The 15,945-nt window shown below is 41.2% G+C and overlaps 1 protein-coding gene across 1 annotated transcript; it reads right to left on the bottom strand.

Moving 5' to 3' along the window:
* Positions 1 to 11,359: 11,359 nt before the first annotated feature.
* On the bottom strand, positions 11,360 to 15,664 carry LOC142299010 (T-box protein VegT-like). The gene is made up of 9 exons (XM_075341805.1): positions 15,649 to 15,664; positions 15,302 to 15,449; positions 14,835 to 14,937; positions 13,614 to 13,778; positions 13,390 to 13,536; positions 13,243 to 13,313; positions 13,047 to 13,135; positions 12,769 to 12,934; positions 11,360 to 11,781 (listed from the first exon to the last, which is right to left on the bottom strand). The coding sequence occupies exons 1-9, from the start codon at positions 15,662 to 15,664 to the stop codon at positions 11,400 to 11,402; spliced, it is 1,287 nt and encodes a 428-aa protein (XP_075197920.1). The 3' UTR covers positions 11,360 to 11,399.
* Positions 15,665 to 15,945: the final 281 nt, after the last annotated feature.

The raw sequence follows: 15,945 nt of genomic DNA, 5'->3' as shown, positions 1-15,945 counted from the left end.
GCATATAGCCTAAGAGCTCAGTGGTGTCCTGATCCGGAAGGAGATCTTTCAGGTCACCCTCCAACATCTCATCCGAAACATGTCCAGACATTATCCGGAGTAGATACAGGCACATGGTGTCCATACCCTTAATTGGATGATGATTTTAGATTCTACTGACAGTTGACTGGTTTTTTTTTTTGTTTGAGCCAAATTCATCCTACCATTTGTGACTTTTGAGTCTTTCTTTTATGTAATTGCATGATTTTATTTTTATCCTTCACTGTATATGTTTAGGGTTTCTCGATGTTTTTGCCTGATTCATCAATTGGGACTTTTCAAACAGTTGCAAAATTTGTCACAATATAGTATCATCCCACCTTACCACCCCTAAGTAATTCCATGTATACCAGGATTTATTTTTTTTTGCCACAAAACGTGACTTTTTAGCGTTAAAAAGTCACAAAAACAGACAGAAAAAAAGACTATTTTTGACCTAACACATAATTCTTGAAGCAGGTACATCAGTGTGATGAATTTGAAGCAAAAATCACCAGCGAATATCACAAGATAAAGAAAAGTAAACTGAATAAATATCAAGCGTATTGGGAGACGGTATCTATGTGCACAGTGACTTAAAATGCATGTTTTTCAAAGGAAGTAATGGTACAGACGTGACTATTACATTCCTGTGGAGTCAAACGATCCTGTGTAGGAACAATATATGGTCCCTTTGCAGTCCAATATCTCATCATAATGTACTATTCCACCTGATTTAGTGTTGGTAGGGGGCCCCTTACCTCTTGGGTCCCTGTGTGGCCGCATAGGTTACACTGTGTCTGCCTCCTCATGCTGACTGAATCCTGTGAATAATTCTTGTGTAACTCACATGAAGTCCATGAAACGTCTTTGTACTCTTTTCACATATTTTACTTGCACTAAAATGGAGAAATTTTTTGCCAAAGTAACCTTGCTGGCAACATTAAACCATTTGTGAAATGTGCCACAACATGTCTTGGCTTGAGTTTTGTGGAGAATTGTATTTAACAGGAAAAAGAAACCCACAATAACTGGGAGGAAACGTCATTCATGAGGTAGAAAAGAAGAGGAAACTGAATTGTCCGCCAACTAATGGCGTCTGGTGCTGTGCATATTGTAAGTAGGCCTTACTCTGGACCAGCTATACAATTTTGTGTATCACACTCTATCACCTCGTCTGGAAAAGAGTGAGGAAGAATAGGAGATTAGGAGGGGGAAATGGTATGAAAATCAGGGAGGGGAAGAGAGGAAAGACCAGAGACACAAGCCAACAGGATGACAAAAGGACGTTTACATATCAAAGTGAAAGTGGCCAGTGAATTCCCATCCAGTCATGGAGACATTGGAGGGAGGTGAATGCAGCTGTTATCATGCGGAGACTCTGCGGATAATGATATTACCTCACAGGCCTCACGCGGCTCATTATTACTTTATGAATGGAAAATACCTCACAGATTTTTGTCACATTACATCTATACCTTATTACACGATGGGGACCTCCATTAATCCTGTCAAGAAACCTTACATATCAATACATTAGTCTAAAATACATTTCATACAGGGGCTTAAGTGGATTTTCAACATAATCCCCAAAAATTCAACTTTCTCCAAAATTGCAGATATTTTATATATGATATTACAATACGTTTTACCAAGCATAGAGCGATATCCTACACCAAAGCTGGCAATGAAAAAGTGCACTATTACTCCTTCAATAAAAGTTAATGGACCCCCAAATGTATAAAGTGCTGCTCAGTCTGTTAGGCCATGGTCCCTCGTAGCAAAATAGTCTAAATGGCTTCTGTCACTGCATCACTGACAGGTGTAATCCATTGCCTTGCTGGTGCATAGCAAGGCACTAAATAATCGATCAGAGCATTGCAAGTTAAAGTCCCAAAATAAAAAAAAATGTAAAATTGTAAAAATAGAAAAAAAAATTCAAAATAAAATATTATACTAACAAATATGTATATTTATGTAAAAACAAAAGAGTAAACATTTAGAATTGTCGTATCCAGAACAACGATTTAACACCTTCAGTGAAAATTGTAAAAAAAATAAAATAAGGCATAAAACTGCTTTTGCATAAAACAGTTGAACAAAAAGTGAAATAAATGCGTAATAAAAGGTGAATATAAATAAAAATGGTATAGCTTTTAACTTCATTTTGTCCCACAAAAAAAAACAACCTGCCAAAGGACTCCATAAGCAGAAAAATAACAAAAAATTATAGTTCTCAGAATATAGCGATGCAAAAATATATATTTTTTTAAAATTTAAATTAGTTTTTATTGTACAAACAAAACAAAAAAAGAAATCTAGTATCATGGTAATAGTGCTGACCCAAAGAAAGCTGTCATTTTTAGCACACATGGAACGGATGATTGGATACATATACACACACATCTGAATTGCTGTTTGTTTTTTTTCATTATTCCTTGCTACAATTGGAATAGAAAACAATCAAAAAATAGTATGTGCCCAAAAATGATACAAAAAAAACAAAACAAATAAAACTCGGCCCACAGGAAACAAGCCCTCACATGACTCTTTCAGAATAAAATACATGGCATTGCAAAAACAGAAACAAAAAAGTTCCTTAGTGTGACAGCAGCCAAACATAAAGACGTTATAAATCTAATCTAGTATCGCTGTAATTGTACTGACCCGAATAATAAAGACATCTAATACATAGACTGGTTATACTGGTGAACAGCTTTAAAAGAAAAATAATAAATTCTTGATTTGTTCATGCTTCCTCTCAAAGATCGCAGTAAGGTTTGGTGAACATTTATCCTGCACTCTACTCTAAAAGATTACATCGGGTTTCCATGTAAATCTCTGAAATATGTAATTCAGACAGAATCCCTGACAGAAGATTCCCTATAATGGGGCAGAGGGAATCACTCTGGACTTAGGCCTATGATCGAGTGGTGTCCATCTTTTTAGACATGCACAAAAGCATAGTTGGCCTCAGGTTTGTGCACCTCTTAAAAGCCAGACACCAACAAACAGAGACCAAATGGAGTCTGAACTAACTCCGACAATCTCATTAGTGGCACAATCGGGAATTTCATCTGAATCACTTGTTACAAATATCTAGGCCGGAGTCACACTTGCAAGTGACTCGCATCGGCATCACCCGGCACAACCTGATGCTCTCCAGACAGGAGCGTCTCAGCTGCATAGAAATACATGCCGCAAACCAGTTCCTGTCAGTAGAGTGTGTGGCCATGCCGGGTGATTCCGATGAGAGATTTGTGCGAGTCACTCGCAAGTGTGACTCCGGCCTTAGACAGAAACACAGATATAATTGCTCAGCATAGAGCACTGGATATATGTGAATTCAAAATATTGTCTACTCCAAAATACCATACAAAAGTGCCAGAAGACGCTCTGTCACACCTCTCTGATTGAAAGCGGGTGGCTTCCGGGAAAATTATAGTTCATTTCCTCCCTGTAGCTGCACTTTGTCAGGCAACTAGACAAGATTTGAATAATGATGAGTGAGCGTTACCATAATTGGGTGTCCGATACTTGTAACGAGCAGTTGTATGCTTGGGTGGGCACCAATCGAGTACCTGAGTGTAATGGAAGTCAAAGGGAAACAAGCATTTTTCCAGAAGATTCTCTTCCAGAAAAATGCTAGAGCTCCCTGTTGACCTCATATATATACTTGGATCCTCAAGTGACGTCCATCCAAGCGCCGAAGCATGGTAGTGCTCGCTTATGACTAGAAATGGTCATGTTCAAGTAGGACAATGATCCTAAACATCCTGCTACAGTTACAATGAGCTTGAACTACTCAAAGTCCAGACCTAAATCACATTAAGGATATGTGCGCACGCTGCGGATTTGCTGCAGAAAATGTGTCTAACATTGCTGCAGTCAATCCCCAGCAAAACCTATGGGTATAAAAAAAAAATGCTGTGCGCACACTGCATTTTTTGTTATACCTGCGGATTTACCCGTGGATTTTCGCTGCGGAATTAATGTACATCACTTGTTTTCCGCAGGTACCTGCGGTTTTTGCCATAGATAATGGTAAAAATCCACATTGACCAACCTGCGGAAAAACTGCGGCAAATCAGCACCAAACCGCGGCAAAACCGCATGCAGATTTCGTTGCGTTTTTTTACCGCAGGTGCGGGATTCTTTCAGAGGGTCCGGATTTTCTTTGAGAAAAAGTAACTTTCTAGTGCGCACATGGCCTAAGGGTCTGTAGCAAGACTGGAAAATTCATGTTCACACTGAGTTGTTTTGTATAGAGAAATAGGCAAAAATTTTCAGCCTCAAGATGTGCAAAGCTGTTGGAGACGTAACCCAAAAGACTTTCACCAGTAATTGAAGCAAAATGTGGTCCTACAAAGTATTGACTGAGGAAGGGGTGGAGAGGTGGGGGTACTACAAATCCACTTCCCAGTTTTCTTTTTTATATTTTAGAAATATTTAGAAAATGATGTATTATTTCCTTTACTCTTCACAAATACTAGCTACTTGTAGATCACAAAATACAATTAAGTTTGTGGGTATAACGTGAAACAAAAATGTGGAAAGTTCACGGGGTATGACTACTTTTTCAAGGCTCTGTATGTTACCTGCAGATCTAAGTCATGCAAATTATCAGACAATGCCTCTATGTATAGTTGTGTTTGATCAGATTTAAACTAAAAGGAAGGAGGCCATGTTATAACCTCCATCTCTGAATATAGGGTGTGGTGAAAACTCCCCCTAAAAAGTTGCACATTTTTGTGCAAAACACATGTGCCAAAACTTTTGACATGTCTGGGACAAGACAAATTGTTCCCCAAGTCTTAACTTCAGGATATAGCCTCCTGTAGCCCAAATTTCCAATAATTTGTCAGAAACTGGCATAAATTCTAGCACAAATCTAGCCCTTAGCTGATGGAGATTTGCTCTGTGACACAGGGACATGCAATGTCAGGTCAATGACACAGTCACAATCAATTGTTTTAGGAGGCTGTTCTTAAAACGTTTGTTGTATTTTACAGTTTAACCAGCATGGAAACATCTTTTAAGGCAGAAACAAAAGCAGCTTAAGGCTATGTTCACACTGGGCGTTTTTGCAACATTTTTTAGCTGCAGATTTGCTTTGGTTTTATGCAAATCCATGCTAATAAAACGCTGCTTTTTACAGTGTTGCGGGCGGGGGCCGCTACCGCTTCTCTCGGGGGCCTGCTCGGATACTGGTTCGCTGCTGCGGCTCGAGTGGTGACTGGACCCGGGCTCGCACGGCTGCCCGTCCTCACAACCGTCGGAAAGGGGATATTTACAAGGGAAGTTGTCTGTGACGCCACCCATGGGTTGCGGTGAAGGATGTTGGCACCGCCGCTGCCTGTTGATGGGGGTGCCCAGGGCTGATGGAGCGGGGCAGCAATTTGGGATCCCCTCCACGAGTAGGGGAGGTGTAGTCCCGGGGCCATGGGATGGAACACAGGAGTGATGGCTGCTGGTCGTGGCGCGCCGGACCGGGGGACAGTGGTGTACTCACAGTTCAATAAGTTCACACAAGTCCAGTAGTAAACCAAGTTGTCAGTGGCCAGCCACCTCTGGAGGGTGCATTCGAGTCCCACACCCAGGTTGATGAGCAGATAACCCTTCCTGCTACACTTCGTGTTTCCTTCTCTTTTGGACAACTTCGCATCAAACGGAGAAGTCCACTCCCGGTTCAATTTGTGTTGGGAGCTGTGGCCCGCGAAAGCTGACCCTTGGGATTTTAGTGGGTTCTTGGCAGACACCCTATTCCTCGCGTTGGGCTTCCGTTTCGCTCTATCTGGGCAGTAAATTGGGACAACGTCTGGAACCTTGTCCCCGGCTGGTTAATAGGAGAGGGGCTTGCAACCTTCCTCGCCCTAGGGTCCAGGCACCCACACTGTGCACGGCCTCCGGACCAGATTCCCGCTGTCAGTACCGGCGGGCTACAACCCTGACCTGGTCCACTTTAGGTCTCCCGCAACCGTATCTGTCGCCTGTGGCTCTGCTCACAGTCTGGCACCTAGCCAAGTAGTCCAGGGGCTATGACCCCTGACTACACTACAGTAAGCTCTCCACACTTCAACTGTCACCTTCAACTCCTGAACTTTATCGACTGTGTTCCCACCTCCGACTCCTCAAGACCCCAGACTGGCATTCTCATCCACCTGATCCCACCCACTGGTGTGTCCTAGTTATCAAGAGGGGGTGACCAGAGTTTTATGGCTGTGTACTCTGCAACTACACCTGTCATTAGATACCTGGAATTGATCCAGGGTATCTGGCCGGCACTTAAATGGTGGTGGGGATTGGAGCAAGCACACTATATTTACAGAATCTCCGGCGGAGCTGTACGCTCCTTTACTTCCCCGCTCATTCCATATTCACTGCTTTCTTCTGTGATTGGTTGCAGTCAGATGCGCCCCCCAAGCATCTGACTGCAGTCAATCACAGACCTGGTCTGCGGGTCTAGCGTAGAGAATGAGTGAGCCGCTCATTCAGCGGTGACCTCACTCAAGCTATTTATGGTCATGGGTATCACCAGCTGTGACCGTGAATCACCTGAGTGAAGTGACCTCTCATCGTGCAGCTCATTCATTCTCTGGAGCTCACAGCGGGCAGTCCAGTTCTATGCCGTTCACTCGGATCTTCAGATGTAACAGTTAAATCACCGTAGGACCGCAAGTGAATTACGTTGCACCTACAGGGGGGATTATGGGGTTAATAAAGTGGTGAAAGAAGGGGGCTTTTTGTAATTTTATTTCAAATAAAGGATTTTTCAGTGTTTGTGTTTATTTCTTTTCACTTTTTAAAGATTGGTAATGGGAGTGTCTCAGACACTTTGAGCTGTGATTAACCCCTTATTACCCCGACTGCAACTGGACCAGGGCAATTCAGGAAGAGCCGGGTAAAATGCTGAGCTTGTCGCATCTAATGAATGCGACAATCCTAGGCAGCTGCAGGCTGATATTTTTAGGCTGGGTCTCTCCAGCCTGAGAATACCAGCCCCCCGGTGTGGGCTTTATCTTGGCTGGGTATCAAAATTTGGGAGAACCGCACGCTTTTTTTTTTCCCCCAAATGTATTTATTTAAATAATTAAAAAAAACAATGTGGGGTCCCTCTTATTTTGATACCCAACCAAGATAAAGCCCACAGCTGCAGCCTGTACCCATGTGCTTGATCTGTGCTGGGTATCATTTTAAAAATTAAAAAAATGACGTAAGGTCCCCCATATTTTTCTTTTTTTTCTTTACTGTACACAATAGACCCACAGACTGCAGTGGGGGGGGGGAAGAGGACAAGCAGTGAATATGCATTGCTAATGAGCAACATTGGAAGTAGGAGGGGCCACATAAGCAGATACAGATGAGCCTATAATGTATAGGCTCCTTCCATGTTAGTGGGCATCATGAACTGCTTGGTTAGTGAGCTTGGAGAGGTTTTCTCCAAGCCACTAGAATCATGCTTTGCACCCCTCCCCCCATGTGATAGGAGCCTGTTGAATGACATCATACCTGGAAGGAGCCCATACACTCTAGCATCTACCAGAGACTGGTAAGTATAGCGCGCTTTCTTTACCTTTTTTTTTTTTTTTTTTTTTTAAGTACCCGAGTGCCAGATCCAGGTGAATCGCAGCCCAGCCCAGTACTCTGGTACTGTTAAGCCCTTGCTGGTCTTGACATCACATAAAAAACGCTGTAAAAGCATCACGAAAGATGCCACAAAAACCGCACCAAGATTGCAGATGGCTCCCAGGATACATCCTGCCACAAGATTAGATTTTGGTCAGGAAAAACACTGCAAAAAGTAATGTGTGAACATAATCTTAAGATTATTTCCAAATTTATTTGTCAGGGTGGCTGAGGCCACATCTCACTAAGCGACATCGCTGCTGAATCACGGTTTTTGTGACGCAACAGCGATCTTGCTGTGTGCGACATCCCACAACAACCCAGCCCCTGCTGAGAGGTCGCCAGTCGTTGCTGAATGTCCTGGACTATTTTCTTCAAAGGCGATGTCCTGCTGGGTATGACGCATCCCTATGTTTGACACTGTGACAGGGTCCCAATGACAGCAGAGATGCTTATATAGGTCGCTACTGCGACTTCTATTGTTACCGAGTCGTTGGTAAGGTCTGACTGTGTGACATCTCACCAGCGACCTACCAACGATCCCCATCAGGTCGAATCATTGTCAGGATCGCTGGTAAGTCGTTTAGTGTGACAGTACCCTTAGACGCACCACCCTGGTGAAAGAGGTCACCACCAATAGGAAACACTGCCTCACAGGGGTATACTTGGCCAGTAATAATGCTTAGGCAAGTTACAAGTAAATGGGAGTAGATAAGTGAAATTATGAGTGTATTAAAAAATTTTTTATATATATATATATATATATATATATATATATATATATATATATATATATATATATTTTATGCATTTGGTCAGGAATTTAGCAGTGACGAAGTGTATAAAGATAAGACTCACTGTGGGATGTTAATCCAGTTTACTATGTTGAGCAGACTTCCTGACTAAAGGTCCAGTCACACTAAGCAACTTACCAGCGATCCCAACAACGATAGGGATCGCTGGTAAGTTGTTAGGAGGTTGCTGGTGAGATGTCACACTAGCGACGCTCCAGCGATCCCACCAGCAACCTGACCTGGCAGGGATCGCTGGAGCGTCGCTACACAAGTTGCTGGTGAGCTCACCAGCAACCAGTGACAAGCCCCCAGCGCCGCGTGGAAGATGCTGCGCTTGGTAACTAAGGTAAATATCGGGTAACTAACCCGATATTTACCTTGGTTACCACCGCACGGAGCTACACGTGCAGAGAGCAGGGAGCAGCGCACACTGAGCGCTGGCTCCTTGCTCTCCTAGTTACAGCACACATCGGGTTAATTAACCCGATGTGTGCTGCAGCTAAATGTGCACAGAGCAGGGAGCAGCGCACAATGCTTAGCGCTGCCTCCTTGCTCTCCTAGTTACAGCACACATCGGGTTAATTAACCCGATGTGTCCTGCAGCTACATGTGCACAGAGCAGGAGCCGGCGCTGGCAGTGAGAGCGGCGGAGGCTGGTAACAAAGGTAAATATCGGGTAACCAAGGACAGGGCTTCTTGGTTACCCGATGTTTACATTGGTTACCAGTGTCCGCAGAAGCCGGCTCCTGCTGCCTGCACATTTAGTTGTTGCTGTCTCGCTGTCACACACAGCGATCTGTGCTTCACAGCGGGAGAGCAACAACTAAAAAATGGCCCAGGACATTCAGCAACAACCAACGACCTCACAGCAGGGGCCAGGTTGTTGCTGGATGTCACACACAGCAACATCGCTAGCAACGTCACAAAAGTTGTTCGTTAGCAGCGATGTTGCTAGCAATGTTGCTTAGTGTGACGGGGCCTTAAGTTATGGGTAAGATAGTGGTGAAGAATAGACTGGAAAGCCATACATATGAATGTCAAAAGAAAAAGAAAAATCTTTGTTACCATGTTAACTAACTGAAAAAGATTGATTACTATCAGAAAGAAACAAAATCTTGTGGTTCTGATATTTTTTAATGGCCAACAATAAAATAACTGATACTACAGAGCAAGCTTTCGAGACTACTTCTGTCTCTTCATTAGGTATGGTATAATAAAATATCTGAAGAAACACACATATATACACAAATAGAGCATGGAATAATAAATGGATGTGGATTATGCTATATTGCTGTATATATAGGCATTTCTTCAGATACTTTTATACCATGCCTGATGAAGAGACCCTAGTAGTTTTGAAAGCTGGCTTTGTAACATATATAAATTCTATGGTTATAGTCTCAAATAAATAGGCCTGGCAGTATTTTATTTTCATACATATTACATTTCATGGTTACAGACATTTATTGAAAGTGCAATAAAGACACTGACCCACAATGTACATGTCAGCATTTTCACTTTCCAGTTAAATTCATTAAATAAAAATTAGAAAACATTATTAAGAGGACATATTCCTATTACATAAAATTGACAGTTTCTTTAAATAAAAACATATTTACAAATATTAAAGTGGTTGTCCACTACCTTTACATTGATGTCCTACCCCTAGGATAGGTTATCAATGTCTGATCGGCTGGGGGTCAGACACCCATCACCCCCGCCAATCAGCTGTTCTATATGCCCCCGGCAGTGGCAGTAGGCTGCCAGAAATGCTCAGTTCCGAAGTTGCCCTCTCTACGGATAACAGCAGCGGCCGGGTACTGCACATCTGCTTCTCATTCAAATCAAAAAGAGGAGAATTTGCAGTACCTGGCTATGGCTGCCATCAGAAGATGGAGCAGCTCTAGAACTGAGCATTTCCAGCCTCCTGCTGCCAGTGGCAGCACCAAAACCAGTTGATCGAGCGGGGTACCCTGTGTCGGACCCCAGCCTATCATACATTGATGACCTATCGTAAGGATAGTCCATCAATGTTAAAGTAGGGGATATCCCCTTTAAGCTCTATATATAAAGACCCAATTTTCTATATCTTACATCCAAGATATGGTGGCCCAGTCTGAGGAGTAAAACTGAACATAGCACTATTTATTAGAGAACAAAACCCACTGCAGCCTGTAAGACCGTGTATATTTGTTAACATTCCTTCAATCCACCTTTTAAACGCACCATAGAAATTCCCTAGTTGGGACACACATGCTTTGAAATGCACAAGTAACACATGCAACAAAGGTAACAAAATGTAAAAAGTACAAATCATGTGCCCTATAATGTGCTCATCAGAACAAACAAAAAAATTGTGCAAAACGGCAAAAAGCAATGTTACAGCTTAAACTTAATATTCACACAACAAAGTAACCGACACCACCACTGTGCACAGTATTTCTAAATAAAACCTAGTGATCACACATTGTCTTCCAGCAAGCTCGGCACTGAAGATAGGTGGAGAAGGTCAATGTCTTTGGGCTGCGATGTGAAATGTATGTACAGCAGAAGATGATCTGTTTTCAATTAGTCCATCCTTTGTGCCAACCAGTCACAGTCTTCAGAACATCTTACATTTGTATTTAGTCCATCAAAAGGTTGGAAAGTAAAACTTCATCAGCAGCAGTAATCTTGTGGGCTTTGTTGAAATCAGTTTTTTTCCCCTGTTTTTTTTTTTTTTTTTTTTAATTATTTTCCTTTAATTCTAAAAAGCAAAAATATATAATATACACAGACATAAGAATCCTTCCTTTGTATCGAATAATTAATATATTATTGTTTTTATGCCAGACCAATTTGTAAAGTTATATTTTCCCGTATCTACTCTTAGATCCAATATAGAAAATTAAAATAAAAAGTAAAAACTAATTAGAGTCATGTAATATGTTTGTCCAGTCCATGTTGTATATTTCTTCCAATTCACCAGCAACTAAATGGGAACAGAGAATACTGGCTCCAGTCCGACACGCCATTATGTGGGTGGGCGACTGTCCCTTGTGTGCTTCTTTCTGTTGGATAGGAGTAGTTCATGGGGCGATACGGTCCTTGTGAAGGTACCATCCACTGTTCTGCCCCATATGTGCTGTACATGGATCCTCGCAGATTCTGCCTCATTGTTGTTTCAACGGGAAGGTTCATTACACCCGAGCGATCCTGTGCAGGTTGCAGTGAATGAAATGAAGACCCTTGCAAAGCATCAGACTCCGGCACTGTAGCAACATCTGGTGTGAGACGTCTACCTTGTGCATCACGTAAATCCACAGTGCTGGAAAGCGGCTGAAGATATCTTTTGTTTGGACTTCTGTGATTTAAAAATGAATAATATTTAATTAAGGGTATAACGAAAGATTAATAAAAGGTATTTAGCTCACCAGACTAAGCAAATGTAGCATGGATGCGGTGCACGGAGGCTCTAAACCAGCTGTTAGGTGAGAGACCAGGAATAAGACAGAATCAAGCAGCCACAGGGATCTCAGGGTTAGAACTACATCTCTATTAAAGTTCCATCATTAAAAAAAAAAAAAAAAATAAAAAAGGTACAAGAACTAAAAACCATAATGAAAAACCATAGACGAGGTTTACGCATTTCGGGCACAAAAATGCCCTTAATCATTGAGAGCATTTTTGTATGCGATACACCTAGAACTACCTTATCTACTGTTTTTCACTATGGTTTTTAGTTTTTGTACTTTCTTTTTTTAATGATGGAACTTTAAGAAAGATGGAGTTTTAACACAGATCCCTGTGGCTGCTTTATTCCTTCTCATTCCTAGATTCCTAGTATATAATTAAGCTATCATGAACCTTCAACGAATGGTAAAATTCTGGGAAGCGTCTCTTCATAAAAGTCCAAGCTTATTATACAAATAAATTAAAAATTCATGTTCAAAGGGCAAAAAAAAAAAAAAAAAAAAAAATGCACAACAATGGTGGGTGCACTACAAATAAAAACGCTTTTCGGACGTTATTCATTATATCTAAGCCAATAACCTCCGAAATGCGTTTATAGTGCATCCACCAGTGTTGTGTGCATTTCTTATCCATTTGAACATTGTTTTTTGCAAAATAAATTTGGACTTCTGAAGAGACGCTTGCCTGAATTTTACCTTTTGTTTTTCCCCTGTATGGCACCTTCAGTATCCTCAGCAACAGCTCTTCAGGGAGAGGTGAGCTGATCAACTATATTTTTTTGTTATCGTAAACCCTCAGTTGCCTACAAAAACCCCAGTTTACATGATGACATGGACACAACTGCAGTAGAGGAACAGCCAATGCCTGGAGTACTCACCTGCATAAAAAGCTGGAGGAAGATGAAGGAACCTGCTGTTCTTGGCTTGGAGATGCTGTCAAATCTAAGGAGTTAGGGGTCAGATTCTGGCTCCCTTCTGAATTTGGACCCCAAGGGGCATATAATCGTGTGGGAACATCCTCAGGCTCTTCCTTCAAACGTGAAACTTTACAATGATGTGAGAAACAAAACAAGAAACAAAAGTGAATAAAAAGGTAAGCATTTCATCAGTGTGCTACCAGGAAAAAGCCATACACTAATGAAAAAGCAAATCATACCTTTTTGTTCTGCTTCAGGACTGTTCTCCCACTTCTTTCTTTTCTGCTGATTGCTTGGACTTGGCGGCACAAGTTTCATAGGATTGTCCCTGAGGCAAGTAATTAATTAATTATATACAGTTAGTGAAAACTGTATCAAGGCCTGAATCTAAAAAAAAAATAAAATACGTGTCCTGGGTAAGGAGCATGTGCTCACCTTTTGTGCATTCTTTCCTGTTCCCGAAATCCTTTAGCAAATGGATTGTGATCAATTTTCAATTTTGTAATCTGTAGAATAAAGGGAATAATTAAGTAGAAATAATTAATTGGAAATTACAGTGTCTTGAATCAGTCAGTATATTACCTTCTCATTTTGGTAGGCCGTCACTGCCGTAAACTCTGTCTCTGGGAAGCTGAACACTTGTAGTAACCCCCAGCGGGTATTGTACACATCATCTGACTGTATAACATGGAACCTGGGCTTGTATCTGTGCATAGAGTGCAAGATGATCTGGAGGAATAGCAGAGCATGAGATGTAAATGATGAATAACTCAAATGACAAGATGCTTTATGTTCATCTTATTTACATGTCCATGTTGGTCCAGGGTGTTATTGGTGAGTTTTAGTTTTTGGAAGCAGATTATGTCTTTCATCCAGTGGGCCCCAGGAGCCGGAGAGTCGGGGTGAATATAGGTCCGGCATGGTGGGTGCGGTTCCGCTTTTCCTGCAGCCTCCCACTGATTCTTGTTCCACTATACAAAAAACAAAAATCCATAAAAAACAAAAAAAAAAAAACACATTGTAACTAATGCATCACCCTCATCAAAGCTGGATGTAGAATTCCCATTGAATTAGGATATTCCGTGTTCGTAATAAATGTTATTCTTTTTGTTAGTTATATTATCAACCATTGTGCATATATTAAAATCTTTTGATTTTAGTGACTTTTTGGACCTGATCTTTTATTCTGATCCCTACCCCTTATCCCCAAGTCCCCCCTTCTTCCCCTTTTCTCTCCCACTTACTTTCCTCATCCTTTCTCCCTTGCTTTCTAGACCTTCCCTTTTAGGAAGTTGATGGTATGTGAATTGTTATATTTAGATACAAGTAAAATATATCTTTGTACAGTGTTAGCCAGTAGAGATAAAAAAATTGTTTAAAAGAACAGAAAGTCCTCAGTGGTTGATACCTTTTAATGGCTAACTGAAAAGATGGTAATAATTGCAAGCTTTCGAGACTACTCAGGTCTCTTCATCAGGCGTGGTATAACACAAAATCTGAAGAGTCACATGTCCCCCTGCCATAGTGATAAGTTTTATGAAACAGAACTATCACTATGGCAGGGGGGCATGTGACTCTTCAGATTTTGTGTTATACCATGCCTGATGAAGAGACCTGAGTAGTCTCGAAAGCTTGCAATTATTACCATCTTTTCAGTTAGCCATTAAAAGGTATCAACCACTGAGGACTTTCTATTCTTTTAAACAATTTTTTTGTTATATTTAGACCCTTAAAAAGGGTATTCATACTATTGTTGGGTATTTTTCCTTTTTATTTTCGCATGTTCCCAGACCCTCTCCCCATTCCCTTTCCCAGTTATTGTTTAAAATCCCTCAAGAAATATACCTTTGGAAAGACAGATGTGGAATTAAAATAGCAACTATATATAGGAAGAAATCTTGATCAACACCAGTAACGAGTTACCTAAAGCAAGGTCTATCTGCAGAATGCACCCACTATACTTCCAGTCATTATGTATATTCCTGACCATATTGAAAACCTATAGGGTTTTATAGATGACAATTTACCTTATATCTGCAGTTGTCAATGGGAATAAAGTCTGCCAACACCACATATTTAGTGTAAGGATGAAGCCCAAATAGTCTAATCTTGCACTGTGGGAACATCCGTCTGCGAAGAACATTTAAAGATACAATGGAAATCAAATCAGTATTGTAATTATTCTAAAACAAAAAGAAAGGAACAAACATCCAAACCTGTCAGACTTCAATAAGCATTATAAATGGCAACCAGTAATATTTTGCCATGAAAAGCAAAAATCCATAGCACTAAAACTAGCCCAGGAATAAAGAGGTGTTCAAATAAAATTCATAGGCAAACCCCTTAATATTTACCCCTTCTTTAAAAAAAACCCCAAAAAACAAAAAGACAAAAATGTATGTATACAATTATCATTTGGCGGACTGACTTTTTTTTTTTAACCCTATGATGTGTGTAGCATCCTGGCACATTAGACATGGTACAATGCACTCACCTTCCCGATTTAGTGATGATCATCTCTGTCCTTTCATGGTGAAATTGTCTCCATAAGTCCAGTTCCTCAAGCGACGCACTGACAGAGTTGTGAAGGTAAAGAGAATCTTGATTGTTAACACAGTCCATGTCTGTTGCGGGTTTCACATCTAAGGAGAAAACACCAGACTTTTCACCTCTACCTGTACTTATACCATGAGCTCAAACGTTACAGAGTCCCTTATAGTACCATTCTGTACAAAGCCCAAAATAATTTTTGTATATGGCTGGCTACTATAGGAAGTATATGGAGCCACATAACGTCCCAGACATTGGAAGGTGTAGGATCGCGGATGGGTCTCTACTTACCAGGCACAGACAGCATGATCTTTCAATAGTTCCACTCATACCCCCAGTCTATATTGTGCTCCTGGAAGGGCCAACATTTAAAGGAGAAGGGAGGAGCCAAGACACCTTCCTCCATCCCAACCTGATCTCCTCTGCTAGGTCTTTGATGTCTCAGGACACAAAGAGGAAGGATCCTGTTTAATGATAGGGGCAGGAGCAGGCTGACCAGTGATTAGCATGAGGCTGATACACAGGAAACCCTGCAGGGGAAATTCAACTTCATTTAGTGCTAACTCACTGCAAAACAAACAGAGTATG

Source organism: Anomaloglossus baeobatrachus, chromosome 1 (assembly GCF_048569485.1).
Source record: "Anomaloglossus baeobatrachus isolate aAnoBae1 chromosome 1, aAnoBae1.hap1, whole genome shotgun sequence".
NCBI lineage: Eukaryota > Metazoa > Chordata > Amphibia > Anura > Aromobatidae > Anomaloglossus > Anomaloglossus baeobatrachus.
This window is presented reverse-complemented; position numbering and strand designations above follow the sequence as displayed.